This window comes from Suillus discolor, assembly GCF_016758755.1.
Source record: "Suillus discolor strain FC423 chromosome Unknown F5147scaffold_10, whole genome shotgun sequence".
Lineage (NCBI taxonomy): Eukaryota > Fungi > Basidiomycota > Agaricomycetes > Boletales > Suillaceae > Suillus > Suillus discolor.
Window position 1 is genome coordinate 395,420 of NW_024541257.1, and position 19,845 is coordinate 415,264.

The 19,845-nt window shown below is 47.4% G+C and overlaps 7 protein-coding genes across 7 annotated transcripts; 2 read left to right on the forward strand and 5 right to left on the reverse strand.

Annotated features, from left to right (window-relative positions):
- Positions 1–88: 88 nt before the first annotated feature.
- F5147DRAFT_570662 (glycoside hydrolase family 15 protein) lies at positions 89–4,242 on the reverse strand (the record flags this gene model as incomplete). The annotated part of the gene is made up of 27 exons (XM_041430999.1): positions 89–155; positions 204–230; positions 287–351; positions 413–568; positions 617–688; positions 744–940; positions 1,165–1,223; positions 1,342–1,430; positions 1,696–1,723; positions 1,779–1,795; positions 1,849–1,882; positions 1,936–2,002; positions 2,055–2,068; positions 2,120–2,183; positions 2,207–2,313; positions 2,438–2,498; positions 2,579–2,693; positions 2,754–2,777; positions 2,829–2,887; positions 2,934–3,381; positions 3,443–3,513; positions 3,572–3,606; positions 3,656–3,738; positions 3,799–3,866; positions 4,022–4,040; positions 4,103–4,130; positions 4,184–4,242. The coding sequence occupies 27 exons, from the start codon at positions 4,240–4,242 to the stop codon at positions 89–91; spliced, it is 2,133 nt and encodes a 710-aa protein (XP_041296370.1).
- A 283-nt stretch (positions 4,243–4,525) lies between these two features.
- On the reverse strand, positions 4,526–6,638 carry F5147DRAFT_20653 (MFS general substrate transporter). The gene is made up of 6 exons (XM_041428585.1): positions 5,955–6,638; positions 5,734–5,897; positions 5,595–5,683; positions 5,324–5,548; positions 4,904–5,273; positions 4,526–4,852 (listed from the first exon to the last, which is right to left on the reverse strand). Exons 1-6 carry the CDS (start codon positions 6,276–6,278, stop codon positions 4,693–4,695), a joined length of 1,332 nt encoding a protein of 443 aa, XP_041296371.1. The 5' UTR covers positions 6,279–6,638; the 3' UTR covers positions 4,526–4,692.
- A 606-nt stretch (positions 6,639–7,244) lies between these two features.
- F5147DRAFT_743984 (uncharacterized protein) lies at positions 7,245–8,177 on the reverse strand (the record flags this gene model as incomplete). Its single annotated transcript, XM_041439644.1, has 3 exons — positions 7,245–7,767; positions 7,822–8,061; positions 8,125–8,177. 3 exons carry the CDS (start codon positions 8,175–8,177, stop codon positions 7,245–7,247), a joined length of 816 nt encoding a protein of 271 aa, XP_041296372.1.
- A 446-nt stretch (positions 8,178–8,623) lies between these two features.
- F5147DRAFT_630801 (CAAX protease self-immunity-domain-containing protein) lies at positions 8,624–10,490 on the reverse strand. The gene is made up of 6 exons (XM_041432786.1): positions 9,932–10,490; positions 9,666–9,869; positions 9,499–9,610; positions 9,355–9,435; positions 9,141–9,302; positions 8,624–9,079 (listed from the first exon to the last, which is right to left on the reverse strand). The coding sequence occupies exons 1-6, from the start codon at positions 10,223–10,225 to the stop codon at positions 8,982–8,984; spliced, it is 951 nt and encodes a 316-aa protein (XP_041296373.1). The 5' UTR covers positions 10,226–10,490; the 3' UTR covers positions 8,624–8,981.
- A 112-nt stretch (positions 10,491–10,602) lies between these two features.
- F5147DRAFT_678676 (mitochondrial F1-F0 ATP synthase subunit F of fungi-domain-containing protein) lies at positions 10,603–11,249 on the forward strand. Its single transcript, XM_041436214.1, has 4 exons — positions 10,603–10,709; positions 10,776–10,965; positions 11,019–11,027; positions 11,078–11,249. The coding sequence occupies exons 1-4, from the start codon at positions 10,638–10,640 to the stop codon at positions 11,101–11,103; spliced, it is 297 nt and encodes a 98-aa protein (XP_041296374.1). The 5' UTR covers positions 10,603–10,637; the 3' UTR covers positions 11,104–11,249.
- An 832-nt stretch (positions 11,250–12,081) lies between these two features.
- F5147DRAFT_20718 (uncharacterized protein) lies at positions 12,082–12,665 on the reverse strand. The gene is made up of 4 exons (XM_041428586.1): positions 12,557–12,665; positions 12,477–12,504; positions 12,318–12,422; positions 12,082–12,266 (listed from the first exon to the last, which is right to left on the reverse strand). The coding sequence occupies exons 1-4, from the start codon at positions 12,571–12,573 to the stop codon at positions 12,177–12,179; spliced, it is 240 nt and encodes a 79-aa protein (XP_041296375.1). The 5' UTR covers positions 12,574–12,665; the 3' UTR covers positions 12,082–12,176.
- A 2,681-nt stretch (positions 12,666–15,346) lies between these two features.
- Positions 15,347–19,034, forward strand: F5147DRAFT_678717 (P-loop containing nucleoside triphosphate hydrolase protein). The gene is made up of 13 exons (XM_041436215.1): positions 15,347–15,634; positions 15,730–15,778; positions 15,851–16,105; positions 16,178–16,422; positions 16,483–16,618; positions 16,679–17,104; positions 17,161–17,693; positions 17,752–17,841; positions 17,887–18,042; positions 18,097–18,243; positions 18,292–18,378; positions 18,432–18,554; positions 18,666–19,034. Exons 1-12 carry the CDS (start codon positions 15,443–15,445, stop codon positions 18,543–18,545), a joined length of 2,430 nt encoding a protein of 809 aa, XP_041296376.1. The 5' UTR covers positions 15,347–15,442; the 3' UTR covers positions 18,546–18,554; positions 18,666–19,034.
- The last annotated feature ends 811 nt before the right edge of the window (positions 19,035–19,845 follow it).

Below are 19,845 nucleotides of genomic sequence, written 5' to 3' on the forward strand. Positions count from 1 at the left end.
AACAACCACAGCTATAAGTACAACAATTACAGTCACGATTACAACATTGCGCTGATCTATGTAGGAGGTTCGGAATTCTTTTCGACTTTTATACGGATCGTTGATTTGCCAGAGTCCTCGAGAGATTGTACGCCGCGGAAATGAGGGTTACATGGCTATACAGAAATGTTAACACAAATCAAAATGAATGAACGAGAACGTACGTGAAACCCTGGACGGCATTTCCAAGCCTTTGTAGCAGGATGTTAGGCTCCAACAGTTCAAAGAAAAATGGAATTTCACATACGCATCGCCTGACTCCGAGATCTCCTCAGTGCACAAGCCCACGTGATTCAAATACAACAGGAAGTCCTTCATCCCGTTCAGTACTAGTCTCACTGAACCTGATAGGCTAGAGAAAAATAGGGCATACCTCAAACATCGCCACTGCACGCTGCAAAAGTGGCCTCTCGTATTCACCGGCACGAGTTAAAGCCTCAACACACCATAGCGTACAGAGACAGAACGTGCCTTCCTCGCCTCCTACGCCATCATCAGATTTGTTCACATCATACCGGTAGACGAGGTTCTGGTCCACAATCAGCATGTTAATTTGTGACACCGAGGTAGGACTCACATTAGAGGTCAATCCTCCCCTTTCAGGCGTCTTGAGAATCTGCTTCAGTGTGCTCACGAACCGTGTATCGGACTTCGCGAACATATTAACATTCCCTGAACAGACAGGTATAAGGGTTTAAACATACCGGCGTCATGAAAAACACGAGGGGCATAATGAGCACCGACGAATCAAGCACGTCTGTCTCTTCATAACTCTGCCCGAAGACCTGCAGGTCCTTATTCCACGCCTTGTGCATGATCTCTTCGTAAAGGTCGTCGCGTGCGGCAAGCCACTCTAGGCGGCGAGGACAGGGGAGAGAACGCTTGTCCGCAAGCCGAAGGCCTGTGCGAGTGCGTGTTCATCAGCGTGTGAGTGCATCTGTGTAGTCCGTGATTCGCACCTCTATCAATTGCAACCCTGCATCTTCAATCAACATTGCTGTGTCTATTTCAAGGCAATGTGACATACCAGAGCATAATCTTCCACATGCCATCTCAATATTGTCCAGTTCAACAGTAAAAACTCACCTTCGAGTACTGGCAACAAGAGCATGAATCAGTACCGACTTTTCCAGGTAGCAGTGAGAATACACACAGTAAAATGGCGCTCCTTGCCCCGGACTTCCCTGCGACATGGACATTGACACTTAGTCTCAAAACACTCCTGCCTGACGCGTACTGACCATATGGATCTGTAATACGAGTTGAGTCATTGGATAGTTAGAGAAATAATGTGAGGCGCACAAGTCGGGTTTCTTGCAGTTTGCGACAACGACTACAAAGTATTGGTTGTACGTCGGAAAATAAAGATCATAGATGACGTACAGTCTACACTGAATGAGAGCAGAATCAGCAGCCGTGTGCAACCGTCAACCCGAATAACTCACAGTTCCCGAACCAATACCCTTCAATCAAATGTAACCTAGTCAGTATGGCCGCCCATGGCCTGGTCCGAATACGCACCATGTGTCATACGACTTCCGGAATAATTGAGATGTTGATACCGCAAAGGAAATTAAATAAGACTCACCAATGGTCTACCGAACTGAAAGTAAATGATATTAGATGGACTCGTTTTGGATTGGCCTCGGAGCATACCTTCTGTCCGAGGTAAATACAATCCATCCTTGACCATGATCAGTGCTGACCAACTACTTGAAGGAGCATAGGTGGAACTTTACAATTCACCGTAAATGTCCTGTCAACCAGATCAGCTTCCCAGGTCATACTGCAACTACACGCGAGACGTACCAGTTGGACATGGTCAGCTGCACCATTACCAATACTTTTGGTATTAGTCAGATTGCGAGTACTGCGTAGGTTATAAGCGGGACGAACCGAACAGGCTTAGAACCTTTGTGTCCATCAAGGTGGAGAAGCTCTATCTCCTCCAGATCTTTCCCACCTACGGAAGGGCGATCAGAGTTGCCTTGTGAATCATATCATATTAGACATACCATGGATCGTGTACCTTCATGTACAATCAGCCTACGAAGCGAACTGAGAGAGGTCAGAAACGTACATAATCTGTAAGGAACCATCTGGGTTCTTGTCCTTCAGCCGCTCAAAGATGAAGTCCATATATGCTGTTAATTAACGGGGTCAGCACGGGCTGAGGACAGCATGCAGAGAAGAGACATTCCATTAGCCTCCTGAGTGAAACCGAGTCTAATCAGAGCGTATAGCGTGAACGAAGAGTCACGGATCCAGGAGGCCCTGCATAAGTACCATGATATGAATCACCGAATTATGAGGAATACTGGATGCATGCATACCGGTAGTCCCTATATATCATAGGTTAGTGAGAAAATCGAAGTATGTGAAGAAAGGACAAGCGTACCAATTTCTAGTCCCACCTATGTATTCGGGCAAGCTGAATGTTGGGCTCGCGACAATGGCACCTACACGCAGAGGTGAGCAGAAGTGATGTTAGCACCCAAATACAGAAAGGCCAAACGTCCGAACAAGACGAAACACGTACCAGTGGGTTCATATATGAGTAACTTTAGTGCCAATGCACTTCGGTTCACGGCCTCCTTCCAAGAACCTTGGTAGGTTGATTTCCTGATCCAAGAGTTCCAGTAATTATTGGTAGACTACGAGCGCAGATGAGCGGGTAAAACAGAAACTAAACGATGTTCAAACAAGAGACGTACGACAAACAGATGGTCGAGGAGTTCCTAGAAAGGGAGCGTCAGCAAGCTCAAAGGTTCACAATCACCAAAACGCACGCTAGTCATGACCGGATCATCCTTTGACCTCATCTTGTGCGCACCCGCCATCAGCTCTACTTACCATGACCATCAATCTGATATGGAATGACTAGAAGTGCTCACTCTGATAATCAAGTCCTAGCAGCTCTGCTTGCTCTTCATCTATACCCGACCCACTATTTCCTTTATGCTCAGGCGCAATCCGCAACACAAACGTCACCCGCTGACCCTCTACAAGCGTCAACTCCGTCTGTGCGGCCAAGCCCAGGTGACCCTTTGCACTGAGATTCAGGGTTTCCAAGGAAACCTCAGGCACAGGAACATTTTCAAGCAAGGACTCAGGGAGGAATCGCAAATCGAGTGTGAGCGGGCTATGCGACGTGTTCGGTGGGCTCGCACCCTTCGCAAGATATGGAGAAGCCGCGGGCCTCGAAGTGAAGACGACTTTGTTTTGTTTGGAAAATTGGAGTGGGATGGTATCGTCGGGGACGATTTGGGTAGCGTGGGGGTCCCGAGCATAGTTGAAGGCGGGGGCGCATTCGACGCGCAGCGGGACGGTACCGCGGACCACCTAACGAGTGAAGATCGTGATATAAAACCTAAGTGGGATGTTGTAGAGGAGAGTAGCTCACCTCAACACGTCTGATGAGCCAGAACAGTAACGGGTGCGTAGATTTGCCATTTTCTGGGCGAGGAAGGAAGTCTGGATGTATCCAATGAACTCCTGCAATTGTCGGTATAAGTTGACATGAGTGACTTACCGGTGACACTAACCACGCCCTTCTCGTTGAGAAACCTGCCCATGTTCAGCCATGATTCGCATATGGATAAGAAGATAGACAAACTTGGTCTGTAATACGTTTGAGCTCGGCAAGTAATTGTGTTTGGTGCTGAAAGGAACCGTCGGTGTAATGGAGAAATGTCCGCCCTACCGTAAGCCCCATTGACAATCAGGGAAGCCCCCTAAGTACTATGATAAAGCTCAAACCTTGTTTTTGTCCAAGATGCGCGCAAAGATGGATGGAGAATCGAAATTTGGGACACAATAACTCTCGACTGTGCGGGATATGCATTAGATAAAACTCATATGGATGAATTACAGAAGCTCCGGGCGAGCGAGCCCCGGTGCTCGTCCAAGCCATCCGACTTGGAAGCCAACTTCAAGAGAACATTCTTCCCGTCCCAAACTATCTGAAACTAGAATTACTCACTCGATCCATCGAGACTGACCTACATGAACATCAGGGATTAACAAAGAGGCTCAGAATGCACGATCTGGCGCCCTAACTCACCAGCGCAGCAGTCCTCAGATTCCCGATCCTAATAGGATCTTATCAGAACATGTGTATAATGTTAATTAGGAAGCTACGCACAAGCCATGATCAGCGATAGGGATGTAGTCGCGTTCAGCGCCTGGGTTTTGGATGTTCATGTTCATGGTTATGGACTATAGGAGGCAGGTGTGATTCACTGAGGAGAACCCAAACTTAAGTCTGTTTAACTGGGGAAATTTACAATTAGCTAAGTACGGTTGAAATCAGACACGGTCGTCGCTTCAGAGCATTTTACCCATCGTTGCCTCAACTTTGGCCAATCGCTCTGCTCATGGTGGACATGTGACAGCGCTCGTAGTGTGCATCTTCACACCCTAGTGCACAAATAAGACACGTACGTAATGTCCTCCGAATATTGGAACGTGCGGCAGTTACTAGTTACTACCCGACCCTGACATGATAACGCCCTGTGCATTCCGCAATGATAAAAATACAGAATAATTACACCATACATAGTAGTGCAAGAATCAAAGTCGTCGTTAAGATGTAATTTTCCCAGTCGTAAAACTTAGAAAATAAGGATACGAGGGTTGTAGGTATACAACTCGCTACACTCTTGCGCAGATGTTTCGGTTTATCCTGAGCCTGCAAGCTAGAATAAAGAATGACCCGATGATGATGCTTGATCCCGATAACCCAATTACTCCCGTGTATGAACCGCCCTGGCATTGAATGAGAGCTCCTGCGATGGGTCCACCAACAAGAGAGCTGAAAGAACTACGGTGAGCACAGGTCAAACGAATCCAACTACAATCTTACGGGATGGATATGAGTGTATACAATGCACCTATTCGAGACCCGATCTCGTTGATATCTGATATTTGTGCAACGCACGGAGTAATGACGGATATAAATGCACCGGATAGAAAACCATATACCGCCGCAAAACCCATTACAGCGATCATGGTCTTCGCAAGCATCCAAAATACGAGGCACGATAGGCCTGCTAAGAAGGAGGTGGGCATAAGGAGGTTGTACCGCCCCATCTTGTCGGAGAGGATCGCGGGAACGATGCGGCCGAATACACCTCCAGCATTCATTACTGACAGAACGTAAAACCCGGTATTCTGAGAAACCAGTGCTCGATCCTCGGCGTAAATCACAATGTAGAAGAATGGTGTAAATATACCTTGGTTGCCCTTGTTAGCTATAACCTCATGAAAGAATCTGTTTTCTTACCGAGGCAGATAAAGAAGGATCCAGTAGCGAGCAACATGAAGCATGCATCCTTGAGCATCTTGACATCCATCCATCCGGAGCATTTCTTAGGACCTTCTACTCTCTTTACGGTAACAAGGGCCACGATACAACATGCCACAGAAAGTAACGTTGATGCTCTAACGGCCCATGCATAACCGGTGCGCAAGAAGAGTTGGCGGAGCATAATGGGATAAACAACACCACCTAGACTAACTCAGCTGGATTGGACGGACAATAGCGGACCGCTCACCAATACCGGAGCCAGCGGCTACAACACCAAGGGCCGATGCACGATACTTATCAAAGTGAGTGGAAACCGCTGCTAAAGAGGGATAGAAGCTGTGCGATAAACTTAAAAGTAGACGCGCAGCGCTCAGGAAGGGACTTACAGCGATCCAACACTAAGGCCAAAGAAGAAGCCTTGGAACAATAAGAATTCATAATATTTCGTGGAGATGCTTGTCATCAATGTGCTGAAAGTTAATAGCACTGTCCCGAATAGCATCACGGGCGACGGCCCGTAGGCGTCAAAAAGGCGTCCTATAGGTCCTCCCTATTCTCATATGATATCATTGAGCAACAACGACCTTGGCTAGCCAATATAACTCACCATGAAGAAGAATGTCCACAGCTGGAGGGATCCAATCCAAGAAATACTGAATTGCGAATGGCTTGAAAGCTGATGATGCGAATACCACGACTGATATGTTCCGAAAGCATTCATTTGACCGAACGAACAGAAAAGGGCCAGAAATGCTCCGAAGACAGACAACCAACCAGCCCATCCTCCATCTCGGTTTGTCATGTTTGAGGGCAGTAATAGCGCGTCAGGAGGTTGCAAAGCACTGTGTCGATTAAGGTTTTCATATGTACTTGTTTCAATGCTTGGCCCTCGAAACGACGAGCAGTCCGCTTGCTTCTCCACATCCTCCATGGATGATACAGTTCACCACCACGACGAGAGCCGAGGTAAAGTGGGCAGAAAGAAAGGTGTCAGCAGACAGCTACAGGCAACTGATCGTTTGTCCGTTATAAAGGACTTCCTGTACGGAAAATCAGATCCCCGCTTTCGCAGGCTCCTCCGAATATACCGGATGAGGGAGGCAAATATCTTTTTGAGCATGGTGGAAGGAAGCTCGTAATTTCGGTCTTCAGCGCGGAACGTGATCGCACGTAGGCATCGCGGCAAGTCGGTTGAATGACGGTGGGGGCCGTGGTTCGTGGACACGAGTCTCCGCAGGGCCGACTTGAGCTTCATCATTGCCCAGTGCCCATGCGCATGGATGATTAATGATAGACTCATAATCGAGTTATCGAGAAGAACTAAAGTGATCAGTGCAAGTTCGGCACACCCTATATCTTGGCAACAGCACAGCAAAGCACCCACTATACAATCGGGCGCTTCCCTGTGGCTCATCATGACGATGCAAGCCGAAGAGGGACTGATAACAATCCCTCCTTTCTCAGGGTAAGAACTAACCGCCGCATAACCTGAATGGGTACATGGAGGAGTACCAGGGACCGTCTATAGCGGAAAGGGAGTCAAATAGAGTCATCCGAGGGCTTCGGAAATTTGGTCTTCCGCCGCCTAGGTTGGGACAAAGGACTTCATGTGGAGTGCTGGGGCGGATCTTGAATTCCAAAGTATTATCTCACTGAAACGAGTTAAATGGATAAGCCGTATTGGCAGGAAAACCAAACGTGAATTATCTCCTTAGTATGTCAGAATGCGAACGGGAACGGGATCGAGCATTCATCGGAGAAACGCACTGCAGAGTAAGCGTCAACGTCAATGTAGAGATCAAACCAACGCCACGGGACACTCAACGGACAGTGACGACAGGCAAGATTACTGCGCCAGATCGGAAACGTAGTCAATGAGAACTGCGATCGACTCAGCTCACTCGCCCATTGCGCCGCTACAATCACTACGCAACTTCTTAGCTTTAAGTTCCCGGTAACGTTTGATGACATTTTCTCTCTCTTCTTCCATCATTGCCTTTTGTGCCATGCTCAGCATCCCCGTGACTTTCTCTTTCGAAGAGTCTTTGCCTGATCGGGCACCCCGAGGCAGTCTGTCAAATCGTGGCGGTTCTTGTGCGATATCGTTGAGGCGGCGCGGTGCTGAGGTTGAAGATACACGAAACTCCTTAGGTTTATCACGATGCTGCCGCTGGAGTGTGCTGGTCAATGCGGGCGGTGATAGATCTAAAGCGTCCGTGCGGCTGAGGGGTGTGTTGGTCGAAGGGGGTAGCGATGGATTTGAAACGTCTGCACTGGTACTGTCATTAATCATCGTCTTGACCTGTGCAGCAGGCTTGGCGACTCCCTGCTCAATTTCACGCTTCTGGACTCTCCGGACCTGGGCCGATGACTGCTGCATAGCTGTTCTAATGAGCGGCATCATGCTACTCTCGACTCGCCTGCACGCGTGCTTAATGGTGACACGCCGCAACCAGATTCGTTCTGAAACTCACTTGTTAAAATGAGCTATAGTTTCTCCTGGCTGAATCTTCAGCATCTCCCCTTTCCGACTGTTTACATCACTGGGCGGCCGTCTTCGTTTCAGTTGAGGGCTTTCATCGCCGTTGGGCTCATCGATCTTCCGCTTCTTCTCCCTGAATTCCAGACGGATTTTTTCGGCATTAAGAATGCGAGCTACAGACTTTGGCACCGTCTCCTCATTTCCAAGGTGCTTTGGCGGCAGATTATCCCCTCTTTGAGTTTGAAACTCACAAGTGAGCTGGAGGTACATATATATATGTAATATGATCACTTACTTCAGGGATCTTTCTCGTTCACGAACAGCTCGTTTGGCACGTTTGTGCGGCATGTAGACGGCACAAAATATTGGTAAGGCGAAAAAGCTGGATGGAAGATTTCAAATAATAATGTTTCGTAAATTTGACAGCTACCGGCGGCATTTCCCATAACGGTCTGTACGCGCCTGCATAGTACAGGCGTCTAGTGCTTCCGCTCGACTTGCACGAGATCACGAAATTACATAAAGGCCTGGAGCAGCGAAGTCACGATGGTTTGCGGTTGTACATGATGCAAAAATTCGATTTCGCAACTTGAGTGTGGTAATTACATGGGTTTTGGGGCACTTTTTTTGTCTTTGAGTCAGATCAGTCCCGCGTGCATGTCTCAAGGTAGCGAATAACGAGATCAATTCAATGTATCGCTCGATGTCGAGCAGGCAATCGGAAATCCAGACCGAGAAGCATCTGTTTCACATTTAGTAAGTTACTTACACTCACACAGTACGTCAATGCGATGGTCACTTGCTTGTTGTATTTATTGCCGCAACGCATCCCGGAAAAGGAACGATTGCTTTCCTTCTACCGAATCTGCCTAGCCCAGGTAGTGACACGTAGCAAGTCAGTGATCCAAGTCCTTGCTCGGCCCAACTTTCGTCAATAGGATTTTGAATGACCATGATGGCGCTTAATTTCAAGAGCGTCGCGGTATACAAAATGATCAGAGCTGGTGATTATTGATATAGATACAGTGGAATCCAACCAAGCCGCATAAAATAGGTCCAATCCTGTAGGATGTAGGTAGCTTAAGGTTCGTGCAGGCGGACAAGGGCGCAATCACTGTCAAACAGCACGCATAGGTCGGAGGCTCGAGGAAACTAGTTTCGCTGCCAGTATAAGCTGCCATCCGTGTACGACCAAGGCTTGAGCATGAAAACGAAGCCGATAATACCGAAAAGATACGCGGCTGAAATGGCTAGAAGCAGAAAAAGGAATGCAATCAGCTTGTATTGGACAGTATAACAGCAGCTACCCACATAGCTTTCGATGAGGCATCAGACTTATTTCATAGTTTGGTTGGGGTATACCCATAATGTTGCAGAACATATGAGCTGCAATGGGTGGGAGCAATGATCCGGAGCGAAGGAACAAATAGCAGCAGTAAAATCCGAATATACTCGTGTATGTAAATTGTATGACTATATGTGAAGTGTTAGTGCCACTCGCTGGGAATGGGACGGTCATACGCACTAGTAGATATAAGTGCACGTTTTGCCGCAATGGCCGTACGGCCATATCTGTGGTATGTTTCAAAGGCGTGATGAACGTGTGCTAAAAATTTCGGGAACATGACGATCAGCTTTCATAGCCCAAAAAAATCACCCCGACGCATACCTGCGCCAAAGACCAAAGGACTGAGAAATATCATTTTCGTCCTGGACGCGTCTGCCAAATGATAGACGGTGAGAACACAAGCGCGAAACACGATTTCTTCGGTGATCGGAGCCTGTTACAATGTAAGGTAAATTGCAAGCGATACTTTGCAAAGGACTTGCACTCACAACAAAATAATTTCGAAGACCGACGATCGAGAAAAATCGAAACAGGACATCATCTTGAAAATTCCAGTCCTTTTGGAATGGTAGTGTCTTTTCGAGAAATTGAACGTAGAGCGGCCCAGAAAATAACAATGGGGTTATCAGGAGGGAAAGTGTGTTGGACCATGTGAATCCAAGGTGAAGCCAAGCATCTGTGGTAAGGTTATGCTGTTTTGCACATTACGGTAGTGAGGCAGACGTTCCCCATTGAGGCAAGTTTGATGACCCACAAATTCATCATCGCGGTTTGAATTCTTCATCACGACGAATACGATGAGACAGCAGATCAAAGTGGCGCTGGTAACGGCAAGTAATCGCGCCTTGATAACATCCGGATCATCTCTCCAACGTTCATTTTGCAATTTGAGCCTAGCTTGCCCTTCTGGAAGGTTGACCTTCCTCTTGGAGAAGCGAAGACGAGCATTCTTGAAAGCATAAATGGAACCGACATAGATAAAGGCGAAGAGTCCAGACAACAGGTGGGCGGATGTGATAGATAGGAATGGTTTAGTGTTGCCGTACATGACGAGTACTCTGCAAAACCAAGGATGAATATGTAAGAGGAGATGACTCGAACTTGACTGGTCCGCGGTCTATTATACCAAGAGATTGTGAATGGTCCAAGCGAAACTAAATGTTTGCATCCAAAGTGGACTGGTCTAAACCGGTTGTCGTCCCTCCACACCCACGTGTTGGTACGAGTTCGGTAGCAAGGGCACCGCAAGGAGTCTTGCTAGTGGCGTCTAGTCGGTTTCAAGTTCTAATGGGGTATAAGTATGTCAAGGACTTGTGCAAACCTGAAGTTTCACAATTGGACGTGAATAGGATTTCACACACGTGATCACGTCATGTGACCGTTGACAACCAAATACACTCCAACATGAAAACCAAGTTTGTCCGGGCCATCCCGACGTCGACAATTCATTCGTTCTCGCCATGCACGCGTCACTTATTCGTCGTCAGTTGGGGGGTATCGTTCCTCCCAAGATTGCTACTCCATCACTTTTGGTGCGTTTTTAAATTCTTACAGCGGTGCGCCTCGCGTGACTTCTTCCCCGTTTCTCCGCAATTAAGACGTCGGGCTCTGGTTCAAGCCTCACGCCTCTGGTCAACTTCTACTCAAAATTGCCCAAGGGTCCAGCATCCGCGGTTTCTGGTGGCGGAATTAAGGCTAGATACTTCAACGGCAAGAACGCATCCGCTGCTCCACTCGTTTTGACAATCTTGGGTCTCTTCACTTTCGGATACACCATCGACTACCAGAGTGAGTAATCTGTTATTACACCCATATTCAAATGTTGATGCATGGTATTTCAGTGCACTTGAGTAAGTCACTGTTGATCACCTCAATATATTCTTCGTTAAGCGTGTATCAGAACATCACAAGAACCACCCGCACTAATCGTGTTCGCGGAAGTAAAGAGATGTTATCACAGAACTTGCTGTATGCACGAGAAATAGACTATCATTTTCCCAATGTGCATAGACAAAACAGTAAATCTTGTGTGGACTTGACCAAATTTAGCGCCCTGGTGTTGTGAAAGCTACCGCCGGTGAGTAGAACAAGTGCCCGATTGCATTGGTATATCCTCAACTTTCTACTACTCTCAGCGACAAGGGGATGATCATGATACCCCTGTCATTTGTGTGGAAAAGTGAATATTCATCAAATACACAACTCCTTGGGCGCCGCGAATGCATCGGGGATTTAAAAGGTACAGATTTCCATACGATCTAAAATGCAGGCACGTTCTCTGGCTTCAACATGAGTTTCAGTCGTGTTTCTATTGACAGCCTTCCTGCGGTCGACGTGAGCTTCTTTCGACTCCATAACACGTGCTGGCCTTGCTTCGTCACTTCCCAGGTATCTCATCTCAAGTGGTGTTCTCGATGCTTGTCGATGGGTCTGAACAATCCGATGAGTCCGCGAGATAAATGCGGTGATTGGTCGTTGGTCGAGGAACAAGCATATACCTTGTTGCTGGTTCCACAGATTATTCTAGAGCCATGCCAAACAGCTGGAATGTTGTTGCTGTTAATGCTCATTGGAGCATGTCAAATCGATAGTGAGCGAGATAACTACCTAAAAATCGAGGCACAATTGCCGATTGAAGCCTGCATTGTTCGCATGGGTTTGCGGGACGACCGCGACCGTCCTTTTTTATCACGATAACGGCACACTCACGGTGACGCAGGAGCTGTGCCTTCTTGCAATCATGGGACCTACGCTTGTGGCTTCTTTTAGTAGGTTGCCATCGTCCCGGCTCTTACCTGCTTCTTCCTGATACAGACTAAAGTGGTGTCTAAACCGAAAGCCTTCGGGAGCGGAGAGTTTAATCCCGAGAGCGGAAGGTATGAAATGCATATGTTACAAGTATGGTGCAATATAATGCTAACACGAATAATGTGAGAGTATCAATGTGGGGAAAGATGTTTTGCCCGCTCTCTAAGGACGGATGCGATGCTCAAGCTTTGTCAACCACGCCTGCGAGCCAGTGCTGTACGACACTGTAGGCAAATCTCATCGACATCGTCGATCGAGCGCTGGATTTCGGCTCCGAAGTTCTTGAAAGGTATCAACTATGGGTATGGTATGTTGCTATACGCATCACCTACTTTAGTACAGTTTGGTTGCCGACAGTTTGGCGGATGTCTGTAACTGCGCTCGCAGCGAGTTGAATTGCAATCTACGATGGCAATGACGAGATGCCTTTGAAAGTGCTGCGGCTCCCGTCAAAGTCTGTCCAAAAAAAGAGCATTGCATTATCTTCGTACCCCGCATCTTAGCCAGCGTGTTCCTTCACTGTGCAGGGCATTGTGAGCGAGCATTTCTGCAGAGATGATCTGTTGCTCACGCTACTTGTTTGCACATGATAGTTAGATAGATTGATGGATGATTGAGATGCAATAAGACAAGAGTGTACTGATGTCGATGGGCAGATATAGTTCTCCTACAGCTGAATCCGCCCGGTTTTATACGTTCCCGAGGTCGGAATACCAAGAAAGAGAGTAGCTGAATAAATAGCCCATAAAGGTTCTAGTAGGATTTGTACATGTATGATGATTGTCAGCAGGATCTCCACATGCCAGCATCCCATGCTGTATATCGTGGTTTCTGTGTGTGACGGGTCGGAGGGACGATGTGCGATGGTTCTTTCTGGGATTCCTTGGTTCTCGGTTCACAGCTTAATTAGGACGAGGTTGTCATGTGGCTGTGCGTGATAATTCTTTATCAGAAATATCTCAAAGCTCATCACATAGCCTTCACATGTGTATAAGGCTTAAGCCAATGAATACAGCTGAGTATTCAATGACAGCTGTACTTGTACTCAGCTGGCTTCGATGTAAAACCGTCTATTTACCATGGGTACAGAAGCGAGTGCCTCGTCAGGGATGCACGTCCGATTTGGCAGGTGTGGTTGCTGCTTACCGGGACGCTCAGTAAAATGACATCCGAAACGCAATAGAAGGATATAAGATTTACTCCGTCCAAGTACGGCTTGGTGCATATTGGTGATAGTGTCGACCTTTGCTGGCAGCATTTACTACTTGGGAACATGCCGGCGAAGTAAGGCATGGATCGCCCTCCGAAGTCTCACGGTGTGGCAGTTCCTGGGCGGCAGAATGAAAGATGTGACTCTTGGCAAGTACTGCCCTTACGCCACAATATACTGCAGGTGAGCACTGAGCACGTTTTTTGTGTGACAAGAGCATAGGCGGACCGCTCGAAAGACCACCTACTACCCAAATTTCATCATCGGAGTGACTGCAGGGTGCTTGCACGAACAGAATCAATTCTCTTGCGTGATCGATCATCTTATTGTCTTATTATTAGGTGCCCGGCTTATCCCTAACGTCATCGACGGCCCATCACTTCCTTGATCCCTAACTCGCATAAATAGAATTATAGAACTTCCTAAGGGCTAAGCACCGGGCGACGAAGACGTTCATGAATGCGGTACATACTTCCTTCTCCACAGACAATTGTGGTTTGGACGGGCACGATGTGATGTAGACTGATGCTATCAATCAACAGAATTCCGAGCAATTAGTCTACCAGTGTTTCGAAGTAGCTTAGTGCATACGAGGGAACACATAGATGCTACTTAATCCCGGATATCGCCAGACCGATCATGTTTGAGGTTATTGTAGTCTGGGATGTGGAATATGATGCTAAATGACCCACGACTCGGCCCAAGTCTTAATTCAGTGGTGCCAGTCGTACCTTTAGATTTAATCTATACACGTATGTGTGTCCACCATACGTCATAGATCTGGCGAAATATAGGGATTGCTGATAGAGATGAAAGCTTGATTTTAAGTTGTCAACCATCGAGGTCTCATTAGACGATGTACTCACACGCAGGTGCGGACACTGATTTGATTACCAGTAGGAATAACGGAATTCGTTATTGCTTTCCGAGGCCACCGGGAACAAATACCATTCCAGGTACCTGCTGAATGGTGTAGTTGAGATAATAAGGTCAGATTGAATGTGCACTCTGAGATAGTACCTTCATTTTCAGTCAGCAGGAATATGTATTGCTGCCATGGTGCAGGTGAAGACATGGAGCAGGACTGCCGCAGGTCATATCACGACGCATGTAATGCATTTCTGTTGATTTGATTTTCCGTATTCTCTTTTTCATGCCTCGTGGTAGCACACATATACAAGGGCTTGCTTCTTGAGGGTATCTTGCTGATGGTGCTGTGCTGTTGTCGTAAACCACCGATCTTTGCTTATCTTCAGAGAGATGCGTTACGAAATTTTTACGCGCCGAAGAGCTGAAAAATACCGTGTGGTGATCCTCGAGTGAGTGAGTCGGAGTGACGAGTAATCGAAGAAAGGCTATATGATGGGTTCGAGCATCGTGTCTCGGTATGATTTTGCCGTTCGATACCATCTCGGGTAGCTCCACAAAATGGACAACGCCTCGTTGTTCTTGAGAAGTGTATAATGAAAATGGGAAGTGTTGTCCTAACATCTCGATCCTGCACTTTGGGCTATGCTATGTCAAACTGCCCAATCGAGACATGATGGTGGTTGAGAACACAGATACTTGTATGGCATAGCAAAACCGACTGTTAGGCGTATCACATAAGGGCTGAAGTTGAACACATTACATTAATTCCACCCACCGTACGTAGGTCGTTCAAAAGATCGGTCACTGATGAGTTATCTGAAACAACCTCGCTGATTTCTCAAGTGTACAGTTGGGGAGAAGGAGCGGAGTTTCTAAGCGGATATTAACTTATATTAACTGATATTAAAACCACGTCGACAACCTACATGTGCATCGGAGTTGAAGATTATTATTATGATCCAGGTGCTTGTGAAAATAACATATCCTAGGAAGGTCTTTGAATCATGATGTTTGTGGATGTCAAGTGGATCATACTCGTGTTTCGCAGCGGTCTGAATACTGAATCTTATTATAGGGTTCATAGTAAATCACCTTGCTTGCAAGGTCATACAGCATGCGACGAAATGTGACAGGATATATGTGAACAATAATAGATGGCATTGACAGTGGCGGTACTAGTCGTTGCACCCCGCCGAGCTTGTAAATTGTTTATTTGTTGTTTTGTTTTGTTTTGACCTGATAAAATTGGCGAAGAGCTTGCTCGCAGAAACAGGTTTAGGCGGTGAGTGCAGGCATCTCTCATTCCACTCGCCTATAGTCTTGGAGCGAATCATCATCACAGAGTTTAAAACTCCATAGCGTCGCGATTCCAGGTTCATGCGCCAAAATACGTCTGCATCCATGTCGATGCCTAAGTTGACAGTTCGGTGCAGTGCGCCTGCTGCCATTGGAACGGGGGTACGCGCGATCCGGCGCGTTGTGGTGCACGCAAGTATTTTGAAAGCTTCACAATTGTGCTCTGGTGATGTGGTCGCCTTATCAGGGGCAGATGACAAAGTCACCAAGAAGGTGAGAATCACATCTATCCTGCATGCTAGCGTCTCCATTACAGCTCATCCGGTCATTCTATCGCATCGTGAATTACTTCAAATCATCTCTGGCAGGATTTTGCAATCGGGACATTGTGGCCGTCTCTAGATATTCCGCAAGATGGTATGTACAGTATCAGATGACACGAGATCTTGGGCTAAGCTCGACTTTGCGGTTACATAACCTTACTTCCAGTCATTCTGATATCGTCTTCGCTTTTTCTTACGGCACGCCTCAAGGAAGGCGCAACGGTACAAGTATTTGACGTGTCCGATCAAGGCGCTGGAAGACCCCCTTCCGGCTTACCAACTATGCGAGATGTTCAAGAAGCTGGCACCATCTGTCTGAGAGAAATCTCCATAAGAACACGGACAATGCAAAATTTGGCCGATTCGCAGGGAAAAGGAAAGCGTAGAGATTGGCTCACTCTACTACTGCGAGAATACCTTAGTACGTCAGTTTTAGGTGGCGTAGAATGTTACTAACAGCGCCGTTCCATCAATGCGTGGAATTTCTTTATAGTCAGTCTCAAATATATTCTTTCTACTCAGATTATCGAAGTCCCATATCAGGGCGAAATTCGAACATTCTCCATTGATTCTGTGTCAGCCCATCACTCGGCATCAGTTGGTTCCGTGAATACCATAACACGCGACCTTAACTCGTTTGCAATTCAGGTCAAGCCATCACTTTGGACGGCAGGGTGGGATACTATTGTTTCCGTACTGGAGGATGTAGCCGACCATGACGTCAGCCTCACGCAAAAGGTACATGTTCTAAAATCTTCTGAGAAACATCTGTGATAATAATCACGGATGACTACCTAGTCTGACATCGAAACATTACCTCACACATCAATTTCTGATGCATACACGGCTGTCGGAGGACTTGACAAGACAATCACGCAGATACGGGATCTTCTTGAGATACCGCTCACTAGACCAGAGCTCTTTGGGTATTTCGGTGCGCATGGGCAAACATCCCCATAGAGAAGTTTTGATGACAATACCCGTTTTCAATCAGGTCTCAAACCGCCCCGGGGAATATTATTACATGGTCCGCCTGGTACAGGCAAGACACACCTTGCACGTGCTATTGCATCATCCACTAACTCATCGGTGCTTGTCATCAACGGACCTGAGCTTTCTTCAGCCTATCACGGAGAAACAGAGTCAAAACTTCGGGATGTATTCAAGGAAGCCCGGGCGAAGAGCCCATGTATCGTCATTTTGGATGAGGTTGATGCTCTTGTTCCGAGAAGGGAAGAGGGCGCAGGTGGCGAGGTTGAAAAACGGGTGGTGGCGACACTTTTGACGATTCTGGATGGTATTGACAATGCGAGCACGACATTTGATGATAGGGTCGTTGTTATCGGGACAACCAATCGGCCGAATGCTATCGACCCGGCGCTACGAAGACCCGGGAGATTCGATCGAGAATTTGAGATAGGTCAGCGCCAGTATCGACAGTACCACCGAACTGTAACTAACGGCTATTACTTTCAGGCATACCCGACGCAGACGCTCGCTACTCCATTCTGAACGTCCTCCTCTCCAAAACGCCCCATTGTATAACAGACGCAGAGCTCCGTTCTATTGCGCGCCGCGCTCATGGATATGTTGGTGCGGACCTCAGTGCTGTAGTTCGAGAGGCTGGAACCCTTGCCATCAAACGATGGATGACACACACTCCACCGGTTTCCAATGCTGACCCAGCAGCTACAACATTGACCCTGAAATTGACGCCGTCGGACCTTTCAGAATCGCTTCCTACTGTGCGGCCGTCCGCAATGCGCTCCCTATTCATTGAGACACCGCCCATTCGGTTTAAAGATATAGGTGGGCAAGCCGACATCATACAAAAACTTCGGGAAGCAGTCGAGTGGCCATTATTACACCCAGAGGCTTTCCACCGACTGGGCGTCCGACCACCAAAGGGCCTACTATTGTACGGACCTCCAGGGTGTAGTAAAACCATTCTGGCTCGAGCTTGTGCAACAGAAAGTGGTGTTAACTTTGTTGCTGTGAAAGGTCCTGAGGTGCAGATTTTGGTTCTGCGCTCAGGCAACATGCTCACTATATGCTGTCGTCAATTAGCTTCTAAACAAATATGTTGGAGAGTCGGAAAAAGCCGTGCGAGATATATTCAGTAAAGCCAGAGCTGCGTCACCATCAATAATCTTTTTCGTAAGCGCCGTCCTACTATGAAGGTGTTGGTGCTGACAAACACAGGATGAAATTGATGCCCTTGGAACATCGCGCTCTTCAGATTCAGATACTGGAAGTGCACATGAAGGGGTTCTCACCAGCCTCTTGAACGAAATGGACGGTGTTCAGGAGCTCGTGGGGGTGACTATTATTGCAGCCACGAATCGCCCTGACGTCATTGTAAGTCTATCTGCTTTGATCATCATTGTTATATTTCTGACCATGGATTTCCAGGACTCAGCTCTGATGCGTCCCGGAAGACTGGATCGCATCCTGTACGTTGGACCTCCCGATCACGCCGGACGTGAAGAGATCTTGAAGATAAGGACAAGGACTATGAGCGTTGAATCTGACTTAGATCTTCATGCAATAGCAGCCATGGTGAGTACAGTTCGGTTGCATCTGAGCAGAGTGTAACGTTGCGTTCAGACCGACGGCTGCAGTGGCGCAGAAATCAGCTCACTGTGCCAGGAGGCTGCTCTACTGACTATGCAGAAAGATATCAACGCCCCATTTGTAAGCTCTTCATAGTCCCTAGTTTGGCGAACTTTCCTCATAGCTCTCTGCAGATCCCCCAAAGCGCCTTTATCGCAGCCGCAGGTGCCATACAAAGGCAAATCACGCCAGATGTGATCAAAAAATATCAGCAATGGAGAAATCAAACTGGATCAAGGAGTGTTTGAATCAATTGCAGTATGTTCCTGACCCTTGGTCATTCATTTTGTGTACTTACGCCACACGTTTGTAGGGTAATGCACTACTTCTCGTAATTAAGTATAGCCTGAGCATTTGTGGTAAATTTTAGATCGAAACGACACAGAATCTTGATTGCGCACATAAGAGCAGGGTCATCAAATGTGTCTGGCTTTATTGCCCTTATCAACGTCTTGGGCCGGGCGCCGATGTCCCGGTTTCCGCGCCTACCTCCTATTCGCGCTGATAAGCTCTTACTCTTCTGATACCTAATCCCAATCACGTCAAATGTACCACCAGATCTGACTCGCGTCGCTAACGGTACACCAAAGCACGCTCTCTTTAACGACGATAAATCTTTTCAAGCTTATCTTTCATATCCGAATCAAAGACATCCCTGGTGTTCCGATCGACTGTTACGTTTTCCATATCTATCGATAAGGAGCTCGGCGGTCATTGGGTCTTGTGAACCAATCGAACCACTGCGTCCAGCGGAGTCTCAGCTAATCTCAGTCGTCATGCCGGTAATCATTGTGTAAGTCAAGCTTGCGAATGAATCAGCCACGCGCAGATCTCTCTTACGGAAATGAAGAAAAATCTCGCCCATCTGAGGTGCAAGCCGACGCATATCACCCACGGCTAGCTTCTTGGAGCATACCTACATGATATGTCCGAGGCTCGAGCATCCGATGCGAGGTGCGGAGGCACCTGATCTCGATCATGTAGTCAGGCGATGCAGACGTGAATGGGCTCCCTGGTTGACATTGCGTATTAAACACATTCTCCCAGGTAAGGATAATTTTAAGCTTCATGCGATTGGAAGCCGATCAGCAGCGTGCCGTCAAACTGCGGGCGTTGGGCCCCTATCAGACTAATACCTCCTTCAGCGTGTCGGGTCGGGAGACCGTCGCTTCAGCCTGGATGATAAGGTGATGGAACAGGGCATATCGCAGATACATCGAAAATGACTGTTAAGTTGATGAACTCGAAGAAGAATACGCCAGCGTGACAGCAACAGAACACACCCATATGGGAAATCTGTCTCATCACATACAGAAGAGCACTGTCGTCGGCCTACCTAGGGGGACCATCATCTTATTCACCTTGCTCTACCAGATTCGACACATTCGACACATAAGAAGTTCTCACCACAAACGCAAGGCTACTCATCTGTAAAGACCCAACCTCACTTCTCAATATACTTATACCGGTGATCGGCTGTTCAGATGGCCAAATGCCTGAGAACCCGCTGCCGTCCTGTATGATCAAAAGTCCTGTGCGTTGTCACGA

What these genes read in the sequence shown, in the direction of transcription:
- F5147DRAFT_20653 (XM_041428585.1), bottom strand. Translation starts at nt 6,278, where the DNA reads ATGGAGGATGTGGAGAAGCAAGCGGACTGCTCGTCGTTTCGAGGGCCA. An exon ending in GGCCTTAGTGTTGGATCGCT is followed by an intron (nt 5,684 to 5,733) that starts GTAAGTCCCTTC and finishes TTTATCGCACAG; the next exon opens with CTTCTATCCCTCTTTAGCAG. An exon ending in AGCCGCTGGCTCCGGTATTG is followed by an intron (nt 5,549 to 5,594) that starts GTGAGCGGTCCG and finishes GAGTTAGTCTAG; the next exon opens with GTGGTGTTGTTTATCCCATT.
- F5147DRAFT_630801 (XM_041432786.1), bottom strand. Translation starts at nt 10,225, where the DNA reads ATGTACGGCAACACTAAACCATTCCTATCTATCACATCCGCCCACCTG. An exon ending in TCCTTTGGTCTTTGGCGCAG is followed by an intron (nt 9,436 to 9,498) that starts GTATGCGTCGGG and finishes CGAAATTTTTAG; the next exon opens with CACACGTTCATCACGCCTTT. An exon ending in ACGTGCACTTATATCTACTA is followed by an intron (nt 9,303 to 9,354) that starts GTGCGTATGACC and finishes CTTCACATATAG; the next exon opens with TCATACAATTTACATACACG.
- F5147DRAFT_678676 (XM_041436214.1), top strand. Translation starts at nt 10,638, where the DNA reads ATGCACGCGTCACTTATTCGTCGTCAGTTGGGGGGTATCGTTCCTCCC. An exon ending in TTGCTACTCCATCACTTTTG is followed by an intron (nt 10,710 to 10,775) that starts GTGCGTTTTTAA and finishes TCCGCAATTAAG; the next exon opens with ACGTCGGGCTCTGGTTCAAG.
- F5147DRAFT_20718 (XM_041428586.1), bottom strand. An exon ending in CACGCTGGCTAAGATGCGGG is followed by an intron (nt 12,423 to 12,476) that starts GTACGAAGATAA and finishes CGGGAGCCGCAG; the next exon opens with CACTTTCAAAGGCATCTCGT. An exon ending in GGCAACCAAACTGTACTAAA is followed by an intron (nt 12,267 to 12,317) that starts GTAGGTGATGCG and finishes ATACCTTTCAAG; the next exon opens with AACTTCGGAGCCGAAATCCA.
- F5147DRAFT_678717 (XM_041436215.1), top strand. Translation starts at nt 15,443, where the DNA reads ATGCGCCAAAATACGTCTGCATCCATGTCGATGCCTAAGTTGACAGTT. An exon ending in ACTACTGCGAGAATACCTTA is followed by an intron (nt 16,106 to 16,177) that starts GTACGTCAGTTT and finishes ATTTCTTTATAG; the next exon opens with TCAGTCTCAAATATATTCTT. An exon ending in CACCATCAATAATCTTTTTC is followed by an intron (nt 17,842 to 17,886) that starts GTAAGCGCCGTC and finishes TGACAAACACAG; the next exon opens with GATGAAATTGATGCCCTTGG.